General features: G+C 42.1%; 1 protein-coding gene across 1 annotated transcript; it reads right to left on the reverse strand.

Annotated features, from left to right (window-relative positions):
* Positions 1-69: 69 nt before the first annotated feature.
* On the reverse strand, positions 70-20559 carry LOC124720381 (speckle-type POZ protein-like). Its single transcript, XM_047245717.1, has 2 exons — positions 19934-20559; positions 70-238 (listed from the first exon to the last, which is right to left on the reverse strand). Exons 1-2 carry the CDS (start codon positions 20341-20343, stop codon positions 85-87), a joined length of 564 nt encoding a protein of 187 aa, XP_047101673.1. The 5' UTR covers positions 20344-20559; the 3' UTR covers positions 70-84.
* Between the last annotated feature and the right edge of the window lie 684 nt (positions 20560-21243).

Genomic DNA, 21243 nt, shown 5'->3' on the forward strand with positions numbered 1-21243 from the left:
TCGATTTCTTGACTTTATCACTTGGCTAACTGACCAGCATGTCGCTCTGTGATTGTGGACAGGCTACACGTAAGGTGACTGAACTCACCGCAGGAGAGAGATGGCGACGTCATCAGGCTGGGGAGTCGTCTGCGGACAGGTGGGAGGCACAGCTGTGGCTGGCCTCTGGCCGTCGTCGCTGGGGCCACTGTGTGGCTGCGAGGAGGGGCCGGTCCTGCTCTCTCCAGCGCTTGGCGTGCTGCACAGGAGGAACACTGCCTCAAAAAGGGTTTTCTCATCGAATCCAGTGGTCAGATTACCACAGACTGTACAGCTGAGGTACTGTCCACACACAGATAATAGAACACACACTGCCAACGACAGTAGTGGCCCACGTAAGATGAATGACAGCATTCAGGTAATCATACATCTTCCTTCTCCTCATTTTTTTTTACCTGTAGCCTAGAATAGTACACGATATTTGGTACAAAATAAAGTATAAATATAAGATTTGTACAAAGCTCAACAATTGTGCTTACAACAACCATTGGTCAAAATAGTTTCAATAGACAACATAACGAAAAAAAATTTTTTACATGTGAAATTTCATAATTATTTCACTTACTATTGCCTGCATTTTTTGCTATAGGTACACTTTTCTTCATAAGTAAGAGAGATTCCTCGTTAAATTTTGCACAGCATACAATACATACTTAAAGGTGTATGAAATATCATCGATTAAACGTGTACTGGGAATAGCAGCGTCACTTCATGAGGAATGACCACTAGTTAGATGCATGTAGTGTCGATGTAGAATCAGTGAAAGTGCTGTCCATTTATATACGGGGAAGCTAAGCTATATGTCTGACGTTGAATTAGGGAAGTCTGTGATGACCTGGACGCACATTATGAGCATTTCGGAATGCATGACTTCCTGAGTGTTCTAGGAACGCTGTGGTGAGTGCCTTCGACATGTGGCGAAACCAAGGTGAAACTATGTCCAGACGTCATGGGGTTGGGTGGCTGTCCCTCATTACATATCTCGAATGTTGTAGGCTGAGCAGACTGGTAGAACACGACAGACGGTGCAGGCTACAAGTGTGTCTGAACACACAGTGCCCTCAAGACTCCTAACAGTGTTCCCCTGCAGCTGGCAACCCATACATTTGCCAATGTTAACACCATGACATCAGCAACTATGACTGAAATGGGCACTTGACCATTAGCAGCTGCTGGGCACCTATGCTGTGGGACAGAGACAAACTGGCGCTTATTCCATTGTGCTCTAGGCAAATTCACCTTGACATTCATAGGTCCAGTAGAGATTGTGCAAGGCACCATGATGGCCAACAAGTACTATACACTAGTTCCAGACCACATACTCCCCTTCATGAGGATCATGTTTCAAGATGGCAGTGACATTTTTCAACAAGGAAATGCGCCATATCTCAAGGAATGAAAGTGATGGAGTATTTCGAGGAACAGAGTGGCGAGTTTCATTTAATGTGCTCGCCCCACAACTCACCAGATGGGAATGCGATCAAACAATTCTGGGATGTGCCTCGACTTGTCGTAAGAACTCATTCCCCAGCCAGGAATTATTGGGAATTAGATGCCTTGTGTGGGCAGTGTGGTGCCAATTTCCTTCCAGACTATGACATGTCACTGCTGCTATCCATTCCAAAGGTGAACATATCAGCTGTTACATAGGTGGTTCTAATGTTCTGGCTGATGAGAGTTTATGTTTTAGTCTTCAGTGTTATCTTACACAAGTGAGCTGTGTCAGGAACTGAAAACAAGTCATGCTAAAAACTTGTAGAATGGTGTAGGGATCCCCTTATATCTTTGCCTCATCGAACGTAACAATTCATGAAAAGAAAAACTTTATACGAGAACTACAACTTCTGCTTCGTCAAAAACGTAAAATAGCGACATTCGATTTCTTGACTTTATCACTTGGCTAACTGCCCAACATGTCGCGCTGTGATTGTGGTCAGTCTACACGTAAAGTGACTGAACTCACCGCAGGAGAGAGATGGCGACGTCATCAGGCTGGGGAGTCGTCTGCGAAGAGGTGGGAGGCACAGCTGTGGCTGGCCTCTGGCCGTTGTCACTGTGGCCACTGTGTGGCTGTGAGGAGGGGCCGGTCCTGCTCTCTCCAGCGCCTGGCGTGCTGCACAGAAGGAACACCGCCTCAAAAAGGGTTTTCACATCGAGTCCAGTGGGCAGATTACCACAGACTGTATGGCTGAGTGTCCACACACAGATAATAGAACACACACTGCCAACGGCAGTAGTGGCCCACGTAAGACGAATGACAGCATTCAGATAATCATACATCTTCCTTCTCCTCATTTTCTCATACCTGTAGCCTAGAATATTACACAATATTTGGTACAAAATGAATATAAGATGTGTACAAAGCTCAACAACTGTGGTTACAACGCCCATTGGTCAACATAATTTCAATAGACAACAGCGTAAATCACAAAGTAATTTGAATGACAGTAACCCTTAAATGCACTTAATGTGGTACTACCGTCATGAGATGGTGTTTGTAGCTCGTATATTAAGGGGGTTGGACGTCAAACGGACCGACTTGGAGCAGAAGAGGCACCACAAGATACTAAATTCTACTGTCTATATTTTTACAAATAAATTCATAGAATTTTTGTCAGCATGACCAGGATTCACAATCATAGCAGTGGAAGTTCAAAAACATAACGAAATAATTTTTTTTACATGTGAAATTTTATAATTTTTTCACTTACTATTGGCTGCATTTTTTGCTATAGGTACACTTTTCTTCATAAGTAAGAGAGATTCTTCGATGAATTTTGCACAGCATACAATCCATACATAACAGTGTATGAAATTCTAGAATTTATTTAATTTTCAAGAAAATGAATGACCTGTTACATTTTAAACTTCATGTTTAGAAAAAACTCAAATTTTGTAGTTAATTTTCTCAAACTTTACCACAGTTTTTAATAGAGATGGAAAATTCTAGAGTTTTGCATTATGGAGTTTGTGTTTAATGATACTACGTTGGAAAAGGAATGGGATATTTATTTTGGATGTTACATGTACCTGAGAACAGAAATTTGTGTTTTGCAGAAAATGGCCATTAAAGTTTCTGGCTGCATTTGGCATCTTTTAGAACTGTCCAGCACCATAAAGAGTTTTTTTTCCATTTTGTAAATCAGTTTTCGTCTTTTCCACATTCTTATCATTCACTCTTTCCGAATTTATCACTTCCAAAAACGATTTACGTGCTTTCACTACACGCTCTCTGTTTATCGCATACAAAGCTTTGATGCAGTTCACTTTGCCCTTGATTCCCATTTTCTTTAAAATATATATCCGGCTTTGCACACCATCATTAAATATGTAACTGCATCATAAACACCAACAGCAAGTGCATCTCTTCCACACAAAAATTGGTTTTTGGCAATATTTTCCATGCACATTCATTAAAGCTTTCATTGGGGTTTGAGTGTCGCCATCAAGACATATCTTCTGTGTCAATAGTCCTTTGCTAGACGTATGACCATCTCTGGCGCAAATATAAACATTCGAATTCTACACAGCGAAATACACGTATGTATGACAGCAGACGTCTGTGGTCTAGCGCTTCATCTTGGTACACGTAGGACCAAATAGCGTGCCTTAAAATCACTGAAATATATATGTTTTATACATCAAACTATTCAGAAAGATGTACCCTACAAAACAGATATATTTTCGAAAAGTCGATTTTTTTTTAATTTTTGACATCCTGCCGCTTAGGAGACAGGAATCGGACTATAGGGGGAAGAAATTGGAGACAGGTATCTAAAAATCTCTTTGGGCTCTTTCGTCGCTGTTGTCTGTCAGAATGATGCGAAAATAAACACAGAACACGAAGAAATGGGATATAAATCAAGAAGGGGATCAATTATGCCAGTGATATGATGTTGTGCAAGGTTGTTGGTTTGTGGGATGTCGCTTCCGAACATTATTGATGGCCCAAAACAACACAGGGACCGCAACGCTCTCGTGACGTGATAGCACATGGGGAATGGCTCCTGTTACGCCCTGGGGCCACGATTACGACAGTCTAAGTCGTCTACCGCCCCAGGCAACGCGTCGCCCCCTGGGTGAACGGCAGACAGCCTGGCGGCTGCACTGGGGGTCACCACTGGGTGAGGCGAATGCCGCGCCGAAAACTGGGGTCGACCTGCATGTCTGTGTACAGCGAGAGAAACTCGACAGCGCCGAACTGCTCCTTTGCCAAGCAGACTACCGTCACAAGGGGCGTCATTTCGGTCTCGCCGCTCACTACTCGCTATCAAAGACAACTGAGGCGTAAGGTATTTATGGTATAATGTAAAAGTTGATCTATGAATACTAGATGTAGACATGTAACATATAGGGATTAATTCTTATCACTTTACTGTTCCATCAAGTCGTTAGACTTCCACGAGTCTTAGACAGAGTGCTCGTACGCCGTTGCCGAGTAATAGCTGCTCTGCGAGTTTTTTCTGTATGTTGGTATTTTAATGTCTCACAAGGAGGTGACAAAATAGCCAAATACAGTATGTCTACAAGGCACAATGTCGTTGATAAATATTGCACAATATGAAACGAATGAGGTACGATAGAAGACAGTTACCGAATTTTCAGATGTTTATGTGAATTTCGCCCACTCATGGTGAATAGAAAGAAACGCTTGTTGCTTACTTTCATGTTCCTTGCATCAAATTGCACGATAGATCATCATGTGGACGAATCAGTCATTTTAGATGCAAATTGCCAGTTCATTTATACGTCTATTTGTACTCTAAACATCACCATACAATTACTATTCTTTTTCCCCAAAATGGTAACAAGAAATACAAATTGAGTTATCAGTTCCCACCCATAACTTTTTACACATTACTAACATAGAAAGTCTTCTACAGAGTAGAAGGAGTTCTCAAGCAGAAACTTTCTCAATTTATTTCCAAATTTTACCATACTGTCAGTTACACATTTTATATCACAGGGTAAGTGGTCAAAATTTTTTGTTCAGACCTTAATGGCAACCTAAAGAAAAACTTAATGTTCAGTAATGAATGTAATTTTTTCTTCTATTATTGTATTCATGTACCTCATGATTCCTTTTGAACTACAGTAGATTGTTTACAACAAGCTTCATGAGGGAATAAATATACTGTGAAGCGGTAGTCAGTAGGCCCAAATCCTTAATCAGATGGCTACAAGACGATCGCGCGTTAGCGCCACATATTATTGTTACAACTCGTTTTTGGGAAATGAAGACCTTCTTTCTTAAAGATGAATTCCCCCGGAACATTATACCATATGACATTGCTAAATAAAAAGAAGCAAAATATGTCAACTTACTGATTTATCTCTTTTCAAAATTTGCTATGATACTGAGTGCAAATGTAGCGAAGCTAAGTTTTTTTAGGAGTTCCCAAATTTATGTTTTTCCAATTAAAATTCTCATCAATATGGACACCGAAGAATTTGAAAATTTTCCACCTTATGTATTACTTCACCACCATGTGTTACACTTATCACTGATGCAGTACCCCCAGAGGTGCAGAACTGTATATAATGTGTCTTTGTGAAATTCAGGGTGAGACAATTTGCAGAAAACCAAAAAATGATACTTTTGAGAACTTTGTTTACCATATCTTCCAGTTCAGTATTAATACTGAGAGTGATAACAATACTGTTGTCATCTGCAAAAAGAACTAATTCTGCTTGCTGTACATTAGATGGTAGATCATTAACATATATGAAAAACAGTAGTAGACCTAAGATCGAGCCTTGGGGAACCCCATATGTGATTTCCACCCACTCAGAATTATGTCCCTGAATTCTGTTGGTTGAATTACTACTAAATACAGCTTTTTGAAACCTTTTGGTTAGATGTGATAAGATGCATTGCTTGACAACACCATCAACCCTACAAAATTTATCTAGCAGTATATTATTATTTACACCATCAAATGCCTCAGATAGGTCAGAGAAAATACCCACCGGTGCTGTTTTGTTATTTAATGCTTGTACTATCTGGTGTGTGAACATTTAAATGGCATTCTCAGTAGAGCACCCCTTCTGAAAGGCCAACTGTGATTTGGTGACAATATTATTGTTGCCAAGGTGTGATAATCTTCTACAATACATCACCTTCTCAAAAATGTCGGTAAATGATATAAACAGTGAAACAGGTCGGTAGTTGCTGATGTCTCTCTTATCTGTGAAATAAAAGGTGTCACATTCAAATTCAAAACTGAACGCTATTCAGTCTGTGAATCCAAAGAAGAGTGAAGATACCGATTGAAACAAGTTTACTGTTACAAGTCACTGGTGTAGAATTAATAATGCGATGTGTGACAGATAAAACTGAAGCATACCGAAAAAGTGGTGAGATGTCATTCTGGCTTCTTACACAAACACACCATCAGCTGCAGTGTAACTGATCAGGGTTTCAAATCTCCATAACAGGCAGACCGGACACCACAGCACGTTTATATAATGCCCGTGAACAGTGTCAGATGTTGTGTGATACTTGTGAAGGATACAGAGACACTTTCTACGCATGTGTTATCTGCAACTGACATAATTTGGAAGCTGCTCCACTTTTGATCTCCAGTTGCGTGGCTGGTTTAATTGTGCAGCAATAAGATTTTGGGGCATTTAGATGTTACAATGTAGCAGTGTTGAGTTGCACATGACCACGAGGGCAGGCATTATCGTTGTCAAGGTTACAGTCTAACACGTCTGGTCAGGACAAGGGAAGAATGCCATATTGCATACCAGGCTCACAGTGACCCCTTTGCAACTGTACCTACCATCTGAGACCAAATAACGGTCTTTTATCACCAATGTGTTATCCTGCACCATGGTTCAGGGATTCATTTATTGCTTCATTTATTTATTTATGTCATTTTCGCTATACCCTCTTGGGTGGAACAGCGATCATTGCAATTTATAAATAACAGACTCATTAGCCAGAACATTATGATCACCTGCCTATCATCGATTAAACGTGTACGGGCAATAGCAGCGTCACTTTATGAGGAATGACTGCTAGTCAGACGCATGCACAGTCGATGTAGGATCAGCAAATGTGCTGTCCATCTGTAGATGGGGAAGGTATGCTACATGTCTCAGTTTGAAGGAGGGAATTCTATGATGACCTGAACGCTCATCACGAGCATTTCGGAATGCACGATTTGTTGAGTGTTCGAGGACCACTGTAGTGAGTGCCTTCGACATGTGGCGAAACCAAGGTGAAACTATGTCCAGACGTCATGGGGTTGGGTGGCCATTCCTCATTACATTCTCGAATGTTGTAGGCTGGGCACACTGGTAGAACGCGACAGACAGTGCAGGCTACAAGTGTGTCTGAACACACAGTACCCTCAAGACTCCTAACAGTGTTCCGCTGCATCTGACAACCCATACATTTGTCAATGTTAACACCATGACATCAGCAACTATGACTGAAATGGGCACATTAGCAGCTCCTGGGAACCTATGCTGTGGGACAGAGAGAAATTGGCGCTGGTTCCTTTGTGCTCTAGGGAAATTCACCTTGACATTCATAGGTCCAGTAGAGATTGTTCAAGGCACCATGATGGCCAACAAATAATATACTCTTGTTTCAGACCACATACTCCTCTTCATGAGGATCATGTTTCACAATGGCAGTGGCGTTTTTCAACAAGGTAATGCACCATACCACAAGGAATGGAAGTGATGAAGTATTTCGAGGAACAGAGTGGCGAGTTTCAATTAATGTGCTCGCCCTACAACTCACCAGATGGGAATCTGATTGAACACATCTGGAATGTGCCTCGACGTGGCATAAGAGCTCATTCCCCCCGTGAGGAATTATTGGGAATTAGGTGCCTTGTGTGGGCAGTGTGGTGCCAGTTCCCTTCCAGACCATGATGCGTCACTACTGCTATCCATTGCAAAGGTGGACATATCAAGTATTACGTAGGTGATTATAATGTTCTGGCTGATGAGTGTTTATGTTTTAGTCCTTAGTAACTGTTTTCATTTAGCCTACTGGTTACTGGTTTTGGTACACAATACCACCTCAGGACATCCTCTGCCATGCTCTCGGGAAACTACTAGGTACCTCAAATATGTCAAGCTTGTTTTTCTTCTATTTCTTTCTTATTTTGAACATTATAATATGGTATGTCTGAAATAAAAGATTTTCTCTGTCCTTTTTCTGTCTACCAGTATGCTCCAACATTTATATGGATATCGATGTGGTGCTCTACATAGAGGCATTCGTTATTTCAAATCATCTTGCCTAATTTTACTATTTCATTTTACATATTGCTATTAACACTACAATGAGAACTGATACTGTAATTGTAGTAATAAACAATATAACTCTTACAACTATTGAAAGCCCCTATTAATACTGCATCACCATGAATTTTCTCTAGAAGCTACAACTACTACTGTTACTACTATGTTACTACTGACAGTTGTTACTAATATTAACACTAATAGAAATGCTTATACTGCAGTCACAAAAGATAACGTTATATCTTACTGCCTTGAATAGCTTTGCTTTTCCATATACAGTAGTCTAAGGTGGACGCACACACACACGCAATTTATTAGAAGGTGGGGTCAAATAAAAGCAGCCAGAGATTAGAGTTCTATAGTACAAAGCAATACAACAGAGGAAAGTAAATACAGCACTAAGATGACTATAGTAGCTGTTGAAAATGACCACCATTCATCTCTTGATGCTTTTGGGCCCTGGTCGGTAGGTTGCTGAAGACGGATCGAAGGTTGGATGCTTGAACTGCTGCAGTCTCATCTGGAGTGTTCTGCTGCAGTTCTTGATAACTGTGAGGGTTGTTGTGATTGACTCTGCTCTTGAGGGCTCTCGTGCAGTGTAATAACACACTGACAGATCAGGTGACAAAGATGGCCAGTTAGGGCCCCAACTAGGCTGCCCTCTGTTAACAACTGTGAATCATGAAATTGTGTATCTGTCTCAAAGGTTCGGCTTGCTGTATGACCAGTTGCTCCATCTTCTTGGAAGTAAATGAACGCGTTTCCCTCCTCCATTAATGCTGCCACAAATAGCTCCAAAATGTTGGCAATGTGATGGGCCAAAGTCAGCAGCTGATTGAAGAATGTGAAACCAGTAATGCTGTGTACAGACATTGCACACCAAAATCCAACCTTATGATCGTGCAAAGGTGTTTCGTGGAAGTTCTGCTGACTCTCTGCTACCCAGGACCTGTGATTGTGTTAGTTGATGTAACAACTCAGCTGAAATTAGTCTCCATCAGACATAAAGAAAAGATACATGTCCAAGCCATTCATCGTTATCCCAGTGAATGGACATTCACAAATGTGGAGGTGCTTAGGAACATCTGCTGGTTTTAATGCATGACCAACAGACATGCGGTAGGGATATACAGGGTGGTCCATTGATAGTGACCAGGCCAAATATCTCACGAAATAAGCATCAAACGAAAACACTACAGAGAGAGATACTCGTCTAACTTGAACTGGGGAATCCAGATGGCGCTATGGTTGGCCCGTTAGATGGCACTGCCATAGGTCAAACGGATATCAACTGCGTATTTTTAAATAGTAACCCACATTTTTTATGACATATTAGTGTAGTACGTAAAGAAATATCAATGTTTTAGGAGGACCACTTTTTTCGTTTTGTGATAGATGGCGCTGTAATAGTCACAAACGTACAAGTACGTGGTATCACGTAACATTCCGCCAGTGCGGACGGTATTTGCTTCGTCATGCATTACCCATGTTAAAATGGACCGTTTACGAATTGCGGAAATGGTCGATATCTTGTTGACATATGGCTATTGTGATCAAAATGCCAAACGGCGTGTGCTATGAATGCTGCTCGGTGTCCTGGACGAAATTATCCAAGTGTCCGGACCGTTCGCCGGATAGTTAGCATACGTTATTTAAGGAAAGTGGTCAGCCACATGTGAAACGTCAACCACGACCTGCAAGAAATGATGATGCCCAAGTAGATGTTTTAGCTGCTGTCGCGGCTTATCGGCAAATCAGTAGCAGGCCAATTGCGCGGGAATCGGGAATCTCAAAAACGTCGGTGTTGAGAATGCTACATCAACATCGATTGCACCCGTTCCATATTTCTGTCCACCAGGAATTGCATGGCGACGACTTTGAACGTCGTGTATAGTTCTGACATTGGGCACAAGAGAAATTACGGGATGATACTACAAGATGTTTCACTGCATGACAGAATGGCGATGTACTTCCAACATTATGAATGTCCGGCACATAGCTCGCGTACGGTTGAAGCGGTATTGAATAGCATATTTCATGACAGGTGGATTGTTCGTCGAAGCACCATACCATGGCCCGCACGTTCACCGGATCTGACGGCCCCGGATTTCCTTGTGGGGAAAGTTGACGGATGTTTGCCATCTTGATCCACCGACAACGCCTGACAACATGCGTCAGCGCATTGTCAATGCATATGCAAACATTATGGAAGGCGAACTACTCGCTGTTGAGAGGAATGTCGTTACACGTATTGTCAAATGCATTGAGGTTGACGGAAATCATTTTGAGCATTTATTGCATTAATGTGGTATTTACAGGTAATCATGCTGTAACAGCATATGTTTTCAGAAATGATAAGTTCACAAACGTATATGTATCGCATTGGAGCAACCGCAATAAAATGTTTAAACGTACTTACTTTCTGTATTTTAATTTAAAATACTACCTGTTGTGAACTGTTCGTCTAAAATTGTGAGCCATATGTCTGTGACCATTACAGCGCCATCTATTACAAAGCGAGAAAAGAGGCCTAACTAAAACCTTCATATTGCTTTACGTACTACACGAATATGTAATAAAAAATGGGGGTTCCTATTTTAAAAACCGCAGTTGATATCCGTTTGACCTATGGCAGAGCCATCTAGCGGACCAACCATTGCGCCATCTGGTTTCCCCCTTCAAGCTAGACAAGTTTTTTCATTTGACGCTTATTTTGTGAGATATTTGGCCCAGTCAGTCAATGGACCACCCTGAATATGCAGGTCTGCATAATCAGTGTGATATCATGGTCTCTTGTGACAGGTGTTGGATTGATTTGGTAGGTCTCTGAAACATTTTCTGGCGCACTGCAGCCATGTTTTGTGGTGTGCAGTGGAGTTTAGGCATCTTTTTTTACTGATTCAAAACAGATCCTGTTTGACAGCACTTTCAGATTAAGCTTTGCATGGGACTCGTTGCTCACACTTTAACACCACCAAATTTTGCAGAAAACAACTGACCACACCGTTTCCATTACTTCGTTCTCACATAACTTTTCACAACGAACGCTTTCTGCTCCAATGAGAGTACCATCGCCCCCTTTGCTCAGCTCCACTCACACTGGCACAGCCCGCACTACAATCTGAACTGATGTGGATCACGTGGTGGATCACATGGCGTGCATGTCACAGGGTGTAGCTACATGCATATATTCAAGTGCAAACCTATCCAACCTCCCAAGCCACTTTAATTTGCTCCACCCTGTACTAACAGAAGTATCTAAGGTCTCTCTAGGTTTGCAGCCAGATTGGCCACGCTATCATGTCCGGCAATATTTTACTGCCTCGAGACAGCATTGCAACCGATCAAAGTGTATCACTTATATTTCACTCATTTTTCTAATCTTCTTAGATACACTCGTGGTCACCTCCCTTAACACTTTTGTTATTGGACCAGCCAATCGCAGTAATGTATTGTTTTGTTCACAGTCCCTAAGGCCATGAGCATGTCTTCCTCTTCGCTGCATTGGTGTCAGAGACTACTAGCAGATGGACTATGGAATTATTGAGTCATGTGTAGCTGTCATTACTAGCAACACAGAATATAATGCATAGACTACTGGCATTACAGCAATGAATCACATTTTTTACTGGCCCAGTTGAGCATCTTTAGGCACTATGGCGGCGACCTTGGTAAAGGTCGCATTCTTCCTGTTTTCTGGAGACGTGCAGCAGTGTTACTTCTGGTGTCATGGTGTGTGGAACCACTGGGTATGACCTCAGCTCAAGACTCATACTGACTGAGGACACTGTCAGCACAATGGTACGCCACTGACATCCCGTGTCCCTATTTGCTGCCTCTCTTGCAACAGTGTTGTGACATCAACAATCAACAGGAAAATGCCGACCCACACATGGGATGTATCTGCATGAATTGTCTGCATGACGTTGAAATACCCCCATGTCCCGAAAGACATCCAGATCTAACAAGTAGGATCATGTCAGGTGTCAATCCATTGCAGTCGTAGTAACCGTGATATCAAGGACGAATTGCAATGGTTATGGGCCACTTTGCCTCAAGAGAGGGTATAATGACTTTAGGATGTTCTTCCCAACAGAACCAGTGCACGTGTCCAGGTAAGTGTGGTTGCAATGCCAAATTATAAATCGGTTCATGCCACTAAGTTCTGTGTAAATTTGATTGGATTTTTCAATGACTGATATAATGTCACATACTGTCTCAACCTGTGAATTATCATTTAGTTTCGTTTGCCCTTCCAGATACTTCAGTTCTTGTTGATGTAATGTATATTCAAACATCAATTCCACATGAAGTGATGTTCATAGTCTTATGTGGAGGTTATCTTTCCAGTCTTACATGCTTCACTTTCTGCAGACTCTACTTTTCACTTTTACAGCTGGTGAAGTCCATAAATTTATGTTCATCTCATATAGCAATGCACCAGCAACCTACTTCCACATCCATTCCCTTCAAGATTAATTTGGGAGATATATAACCAACAATGAAACTAGAAACTCCATCCACTACATTAATAAATACAGACACTTTGGAAAAGAATTTTAGCTTAGGAAACAATCCCCATACTACCACACTGAATGAACATAATGCAAAGAAAGATGTTGACATCGATTAAAACAATAAGTTTACTGTTAACCATTGCCATCTCTGCTTTTTAGAAACTAAAATTCGATTTTTTCACCATAACACTTCGCTAACGCCACTCTCCTCTAATTTGTTTAAAGATATGCTTATGTAGTGACAGAACTCACGACATGCCACAGACGGGGGCTGAGTGGGGACCTGTGGTCTGCACAGCTGTGTTGAGGGTCCGGCCACAGCCACTGTGCTCACTGTGTAGCTGTATATTGGGGGTTGGTCCTGCTGTGTCCAGTGGCTGCCCCACATTGCAGAGGTAGACTGTTTCGATACATGTATTCACACAGGGACCACAGGGCAGCTATCCATCCACAGATAATGGGACCATACAGCCAAAGGCAACAGTGGGTCGACTAATCCACTAAGATAGATGACTTACCTAGTGAGACAATCAGTTTACACATTGCCTCTCATGAGTTCCTCATACTAGCAGTTTAACATACCAAGTTACAATCACTCAGAAATTAGATTGGCATAACGTTTAAATTTACTTAATTTGCTACTATGTCCATCAGATGGTGTTTGTAGGTCATATGCTACTGACTGGGCGGTAGGGGCAACATAGAGTAAATATGGTGACAGATACTTCTGAAATGACTGGGGAAGGAAATTCAGAGAAAAATGGAGCACATTATTTATCATATTACGAAGCTACTGCAGTAAAAATTTCACTTCCATTAAAACCTTTATCACAGAATTGAAACTTCGGCCAATAGATTTATTTGATTCACACTGGCCAATGAGCACTCACACGAAACAGGTGAACATTGAATAGTACCTGACTGGGAGGCTGAACGAGTCTATGAGTATGATCAGCAAAATAAGAAGACACAGTAATTATATATATATATATATATATATATATATACGCCTAAGGGCTGATTACAGGTTGACTCCCACTGAAATCAAGAATTTGGTTTGGTTAATGGGTTCAGTGTAATGATACTGTATTAGTATATGTCATGGATACAAGAATGATTGAGTATGATTGAAAACCATGAGAAATAGGTTACATAAGGCAATGCACCAAATATATCTCAGTAAATATTCATGAAATCATGCTTACACATAGAAAGTAGAGAAAGTCCATTGTGCCTTCTTCAAGTTAGAAGAAGATACAGGCAAATATCTGGAGACTGCAAGATAGTCACTGAAGTGTTTGAGTGTGTATGTGTGTGTGTGTTTTTTATATTAGTGCATATAATTTAAATATAAGTGCAATGCACAGACAAAGGAACTATGCTACATATGCCAGTTGATGGAAATTTGTATATAGTGTGATAACGAGTGAAAAAGTTGTGGCTGGTGTCTGGACGACGTGCAATTTACAAGTGGTGCTTATGAAGCATGTGTTGTCATGGAAAAAGACAAGCATTTCCAGAGCTCTGCAAACAATGCTACATGTAGGAGCGGTGTTCAATGGCAGTAACTGTTTGGAGATACGTGTATCAAATGAGAACTATGTTACTGAAGATGTGGCTGCTTCTACTTTTGTCACTTGTAGTTGTGAATGTGTGTGTGTTGGTTAACGTTTGTGATTTCTCACAAAGAAACAGGGCGATGGATTTACGATTGACGTAAGAAGAGAGGCTTCATGTATATGCACGTAATGTGGATGGATACTTGTGTGTGAACTGGTTGTCATGGTAAGCAGATGAATAGCTACAATGCAGTAGTGTACATAGCATGAGTCAATGAAGAAGATACTGGTTGGGTCTTGTGACATGCACGCTATTTGAGTTAAGAAGTGGATTTCCCAACGTTACTTCTAAATAATTCAGATAGAATTATATATTTAAAGTTAATGTATAAATAATAGGCATCTTGAAAACATGGCTGTGTCGATAAGCATTTTCATTCAAACATTGATTTTCGTTTAAAATTATGGAATACACTTCTGTAACAATAAAAATAAATGAGAAATGAATCATAGAGTGTAAGGATTATTATGTGAAGGATATGAATTCCAGTTTTTGAAGCAGCTCAGTAAGTGGTGCATAAATATTCAGATACATCTAAAAATAAAAGTAATTTATGATAATTACTAGCACTAGCATTGTAGTGAGTATTTATAATGTGATATGTTCATAAAAAAGAACAGAAGTACCTAAAGATCTCTTTCATTTTGACGTGGTTGGGGATGGACCAATAACTGGAACAGGTCAGAAAAGGAAAACACTAAGTTCTACCAGAAGAAAACACTGCAGGACTAATATTTACAAAAACCACAGGGAAAATTAAGCAAAGACTGGTCAGTAGATATTTGACAGACCCTCCTCTAAGAGCCAAGTACGGAGTTTTCACACAAAAAAGCGCCTTCCTTTGTGTGTTGCACAAGGGAGTGCACTGAAGTATGGCAATGTCATGGGAAAGAACAGACTAGAATCAGGAAGGAAATGTGAAGGAAGACAGAGCATTATATGGAGCTGCCTGAAGCGGCAGAGCTGTGGTGAAACCCGGTCGCTTTTCTTGTGAGGTGGTCATGTGGTGTTTAAGAATTATGTTTTTATATCATCTTCTTCAAGGGAGATGTTCCAAATATGCTCCGATTGAGAATGACAACATATTCCTTAGAGATTAGTAAACTTCCAAAAAGTTTTTTCTAATTCCCCTCGAATAGTTCTTTAGAGTTAATGAATTCTGTTACAGAAATTGTCAGCGAATCCCACATATATACCTAGAAAGTAAAAGGGAGATACACAACACACAAAAGTGTTGTACTGATATGGGTGTAGCGACTAATGTGACTGACCACTACAACGAAGATTTCAGGTTTTACAGAATGGAAACATCACGAGTGGGGAATTTAAAATACCTTGAACTGTGCTGCAGCATTCTAAGATACACTATGTGATCAAAAGTATCCAAACACCTGGCTGATATTGAATTACAAGTTTGTGGCGCCCTCTATAGGTAATGCTAGAATACAATATGGTGTCGGCCGACCATTAGCCTTGATGACAGCTCCTACTCTCACAGGCATACGTTGAATCAGGTGCTGGAAGGTTTCTTGGGGAATGCCAGCCCATACTTCATGGAGTGGAGCACTGAGGAGAGGTATCTTTGTCAGTCGGCAAGGCCTGGCACGACGTTGGTGTTCCAAGACATCACGAGAAGTTCTTTAGGATTCAGGTCAGCACTCTGTGCAGGCCAGTCCATTACAGGAATATTACTGAGGTGTAACCACTCCGCCCCAAGCCATGCATTCAGAACAGGTGTTTGATCGGGTTGAAAGATGCAATCACCACCCACGAATTGCTCTTCATCATAACTGCCTCCGAAGTTTACTGTTGGCACTAAACACACTGGCAGATGACGTTCACTAAGCATTCGTCACACCCACTCCCTGCCATCGGATGGCAACATTGTGTACCGTGATTCGTCACTCCACACAACGTTTTTCCACGGTTCTGTCGTACAATGCGAGACATTGTTTGCATTTACTGGTATGATGTGTGGCCTATTAGCAGCCACACGACCATGAAATCCGAGTTCTGTCACCTCCCGCCTAACTGCCATACTACTTGCAGTGGATCGTGATGCAGTTTGGAATTCCTATGTGATCATATGGATAGATGTCTGCCTATCACACATTAAGACTCTCTTCAACTGTCTGCGGTCTCTGTCGGTCAACAGATGAGGTCGGCCCATATGCTTCGGTGCTGTACGTGTCCCGTCACGTTCCCACTTCACTATCACATCGGAGACAGTGACCTAGGGATGTGCAGGAGTATGGAAATCTCGCGTACACATGTATGACACAAGTGACACCCAATCACCTGACCACGTTCGAAGTCCATGAGTTCCGCGAAGCGCCCCATTGTGCTCTCTCACGATGTCTAATGACTACTGAGGTCACTGATATGGAGTACCTGGCAGAGGGTGGTAGCGCAGTGCACCTCATATGAAAAGCGTATGTTTTATGGGGAGTCCGGATACTTTTCACCACATAGTGTAGATGTTTCCCTGGTACTGGTAAGGAGCGTCAGACTTGCTCCGCTTCTTCACCTTCACTTTACACAGTATAAAGCCATTTATAGGTATCTCATTCCCAGAAGCAGGGGAGATAACAAACGAGAACCGAGGGTACTTTGAAGGAAGAGGTTTAAGGTAGCATGTACAGCACAGAGAACAGAGCGGGCTTTCCCTAGCTGCCAACAGCACATGTCACTGTGGTGTCTGTCTGTGATCTGAGCAGTCCATCATTGTATCCATCACTAGAACGGAACCTGCAGTGGTCACACCTAATTTTCCTTTTTCTTCAAACATTTCAGGAGCTAACGTAAATAACAGCTTGTTGTACACATGCAATTCAATAGAAATGTTGACTGCAAATAAGACCTAAATAATCCATGTAGCTATGGAAATCTTGGCTATTGCATGATTCTCTTCCTGCTAACTTATCTGCCAACAAAAGATTTGATGAAAATGTTATTAGAATTCAACGAAAGCATTGTGAGCCATCAGAAAGTGCTATTTCTATTTCCAGTGTCTGTGTTTATGGCTCTACTGTAAAATGGCCTTCAGACATCATTGCATGTTTGAAGAAACAAGTACTGCTTGAGCTACAGCTGCGTGAAGAACAAGAAACGTATTCACAATCGTGAATACGATGAGACTCCAACTGTACAGTTTACTGGTGATTAAAAAGCTTGATGTCAGACCTGGACTGGAATCTGAATTTCCCAATGTGCAAGTATGATCGCCGAACAACTTCGTCTATGCGAGGATGCTTCAATGACCGACCTAAAACTCCACATATCAACGTGAGTTTCCATGTCTTGCTGTAGAACAATCACTGTAACTCACACAGGAAGAAACTCACTTATTGTTGTCACGACCTTTGCCTGGGCATATGAATACTACTTACAGTGCCTGTGTTTAAAAACCTCCTATGGCATGTCCTTCAGACAAGGATGCATGTCTGAAGCAACAGACCCTGCTGCAGATCACACCTGTATTTAACATAAGAAATGTGTTTGCAGTTTAAAATACGATGAGATTCTCACTCTACAATTTACTCATGACATTAGAAGATTTGTGCCAGACTGGGACCCGAACCTGGATTTCCCATTTTATGCGAGCAGTGGCCTTAACAACTTCCTGGATCCAGGTTAGAGTGTCAGTATGGTAGAAATTTTACTATTTTGCCAACATATAGGGTAAATCACCTAATGCTTCCTCCAGAAATATTGCGGGTATTGAAAGTGCTATTCATCTGCTGTTTTCATACAGTGGATTGGTAGTCTGGAGCTCGTATTGTTAGTCAATCCATAGATTGTACTAATACCTAGGAGGTGTATTTGTTGTGACAAGATACACTTTTCTAAATAGACCTACTCCTATTGACATTAACAAACGAAGAGTAGCGTAGTTCAGAATGTCAGTGGTGTTTGTTGCAGGATCCAAGTACGAGTCGTTTACGAGATACCGTATTTGAAATGTTCGACATCGGCACTTGTTTGTGGCATTCAACCTGCTTAGTTGCGAAGTACAATGTCTTTATGTTTGCTTACTTCGAGCATGCATGTTCCTTGAGAGCATTTAGACAAGCTATTCAGTAGTGTGTGACAATCCAATGCAGACAACGCCGGTATTTGTATGACATACATTATGTGACCAAAGGTATCTGGACACCCCCAGAAACATTCATTTTTCATATTAGTTACATTGTGCTGATACCTACTGCGAGGTAGTCCATATTGGCGCCCTCAGTGGACATTACACACCGTGATACAGCAGAATGGGGCACTCCACGGAACTGACGGACTTCGAATGTGGTCAGGTGATTGATGTCTCACTTGTCATACGTCTGTATGCTAGATTTCCACACTCCTAAACATGCGTAGGTCCGATGTGATAGCGAAGTGGAAACGTGAAGGGACACATACAGCACAAAAGCGTACAGGCCGACCTCATCTGTTGAATGACAGAGATTGCTGACAGTTGAAGAGGGTCGTAATCTGTAATAGGCACACATCTATCCAGAACATCACACGGGAAATCGAAACTGCGTCGGTATCCACTACAAGTGCAATGACAGTTAGACGGGAGGTGACAATACTAGGATTTCATGGTCGAGCGGGTGTTCTTAAGCCACACATCACGATGGTAAATGTCAAATGACGCCTCGCCTGGTGTAAGAAGCGTAAGCATTGGACGATTGAACAGTGGAAAAACGTTGTGTGGAGTGACTAATCATGGTACACAATGTGCCAATCGGATGGAAAGGTGTGGGTATGGCGAATGCCCTGTGAATGCTCTCTGCCAGCATGTGTAGTGGCAACAGTAAAATTCGGAGGCGGTGGTTTTATGATATGGCCGTATTTGTCATGGAAGGTGCTTGCACCCCTTGTTGTTTTGCGTGGCACTATCACAGCACAGACCTACATTCATGTTTTAAGCGCCTTCTTGTTTCCAACTGTTCAAGAGCAGTTCGGGGATGGCGATTACATCTTTCAACATGAAAGAGCATCTTTTCATAATGCATGGGCTGTGGCCGAGTGGTTGCATGACAGTAACGTCTTTGTGAAGGACTGGCCCGCACAGAGTCCTGACCTGAACGCTATAGAACACATCTGGGATATATTGAAACGCCAGCTTCGTGCCAGGTCTCACCGACCAACATCGATACCTCTCTTCAGTGCAGCACTCCGTGTAGAATGAGCTGCGATTCTCCAACAAACGATCCAGCACCTGATTGAACGTATGGCTGCGAGAGTGGAAGCTGAGATCAAGGCTAAGGGTGGACCAACACCAGACTGAAGTCCAACATTACTGATGGAGGGCTTCATATTCAGCCAGGTGTCTGGATACATTTGATCACATAGTGTATACAAGAAAATGGATATCAGTAGTAGTGTATTTTACTGCGCATGCACATCTAATTAAACTTTGTGGTGGACATTGTAGGCCTGGCAGTACACACACTTATCGCTGTGTAACATGGAATTGTGACTTGTCTCACGCTTACCTGGTGTCTGTCGGTGTCTCTGCAATCAGATGAGTCAACTCCACAACAGTTTGTGGATCGTTAACTACAGCCTCAGTCCAACCCTGCGTCGCCATCACACGGAGCATGTGGGCCTTTATGAAGGCGACAGCGGCCTGCTTCAGCCTGTTGGCGGAATGCCTAATAGCGATAACACCTGCAGCTGCCGCAGTCTCGACAGACAGCTGGGCGACCACCTGTTGCTCACAGTGCGCTTTCAGTACCGACAGGCCGTATACGTCGGCGGCGACCAGCAGCTGTGGGGCCATGCTGGGCAGCTGGGGCACCTGCAGGGTGTAGAGGTATGCCAGCACCTGGCGCAGCACAGGACCCTCTGTGTCCGAGAGTACGAGCTGGCTGCTGCTGCCCTCTACAGTGACGCGACGGACCATGTCCGCAAACACGGGACTCCTGGCGGCTAAGACAGCCCTGTGAGCCACAAGCCGCGTGTCCCCGGCCAGCAGAGTCACCACAGCGCCGTCCCCGGCGTCCAGCAGAGCACCCAGATCCACGGCCGTGGCCTCCTCAGTCTCCTGAACTCGTCCCACTGTGAGGGATTCTGGAACACAGTTTCCCAAGGGACAGGTGGGAGTGGCTGCCAGTGCAGAGTTAATCATTTTATCAATTTAAAGGCATTTATAAAGCTGCCATCAGGATAAAATTCACACACAACATAGATTAAAGTGTGTAGATGAAGGAAATAATACTTTTAAAAATCTATTACATCTCCTCTTAAAACTTCCCTGTTTGCTTGTAATAAATGCCATGGAAGGAATACAGGCCTCCTATCATTTGACTCTTTGTACAATTACTTGCTCAAAGTATCAAAATGGAGATCTAGCACAAAACTAAGAGCATATTTTATTCAACACACAGTCCCAATTTCTGCACTTATTTAAGGAAACAATGATATTTTATGTCTGAAATCTGTACCCCTCTGCCCTTAACCGCTAGCCCAGCATGTTTCTCTCCAGGAACTGATACAGGGGATCAACTAACTGCTGTCACAGTCTGGAATGGCTTTCTAGAAACATGATATAGAGGTGGTGGGCATAGCTTGATGGCAACTTCTCACATATTCCAACATGACAACACCCAATATTTTGTAGGGTAGTGGCATAACGGCCCCTCCCCCCCTCCCCCAGTGGATAAAATTAAATGTTATGTGGGGTACAAACAACTGTGTCCGACTGTGTTTCGCTCACAATACTAAATTATTTCTAAAAGATCATGTTTATCATTACTATTTCACAACAATGTAATAGTTATTACATAAGTTAACATTAATTAAT

The sequence above is a fragment of the Schistocerca piceifrons genome, chromosome 11, assembly GCF_021461385.2.
Source record: "Schistocerca piceifrons isolate TAMUIC-IGC-003096 chromosome 11, iqSchPice1.1, whole genome shotgun sequence".
NCBI lineage: Eukaryota > Metazoa > Arthropoda > Insecta > Orthoptera > Acrididae > Schistocerca > Schistocerca piceifrons.

Coding starts and splice junctions, on each gene's coding strand:
- LOC124720381 (XM_047245717.1), bottom strand. CDS start 20,343: ATGGTCCGTCGCGTCACTGTAGAGGGCAGCAGCAGCCAGCTCGTACTC. Junction 239..19,933: donor GAGACACCGACAGACACCAG/GTAAGCGTGAGA, acceptor CCTCCTGTGCAG/CACGCCAAGCGCTGGAGAGA.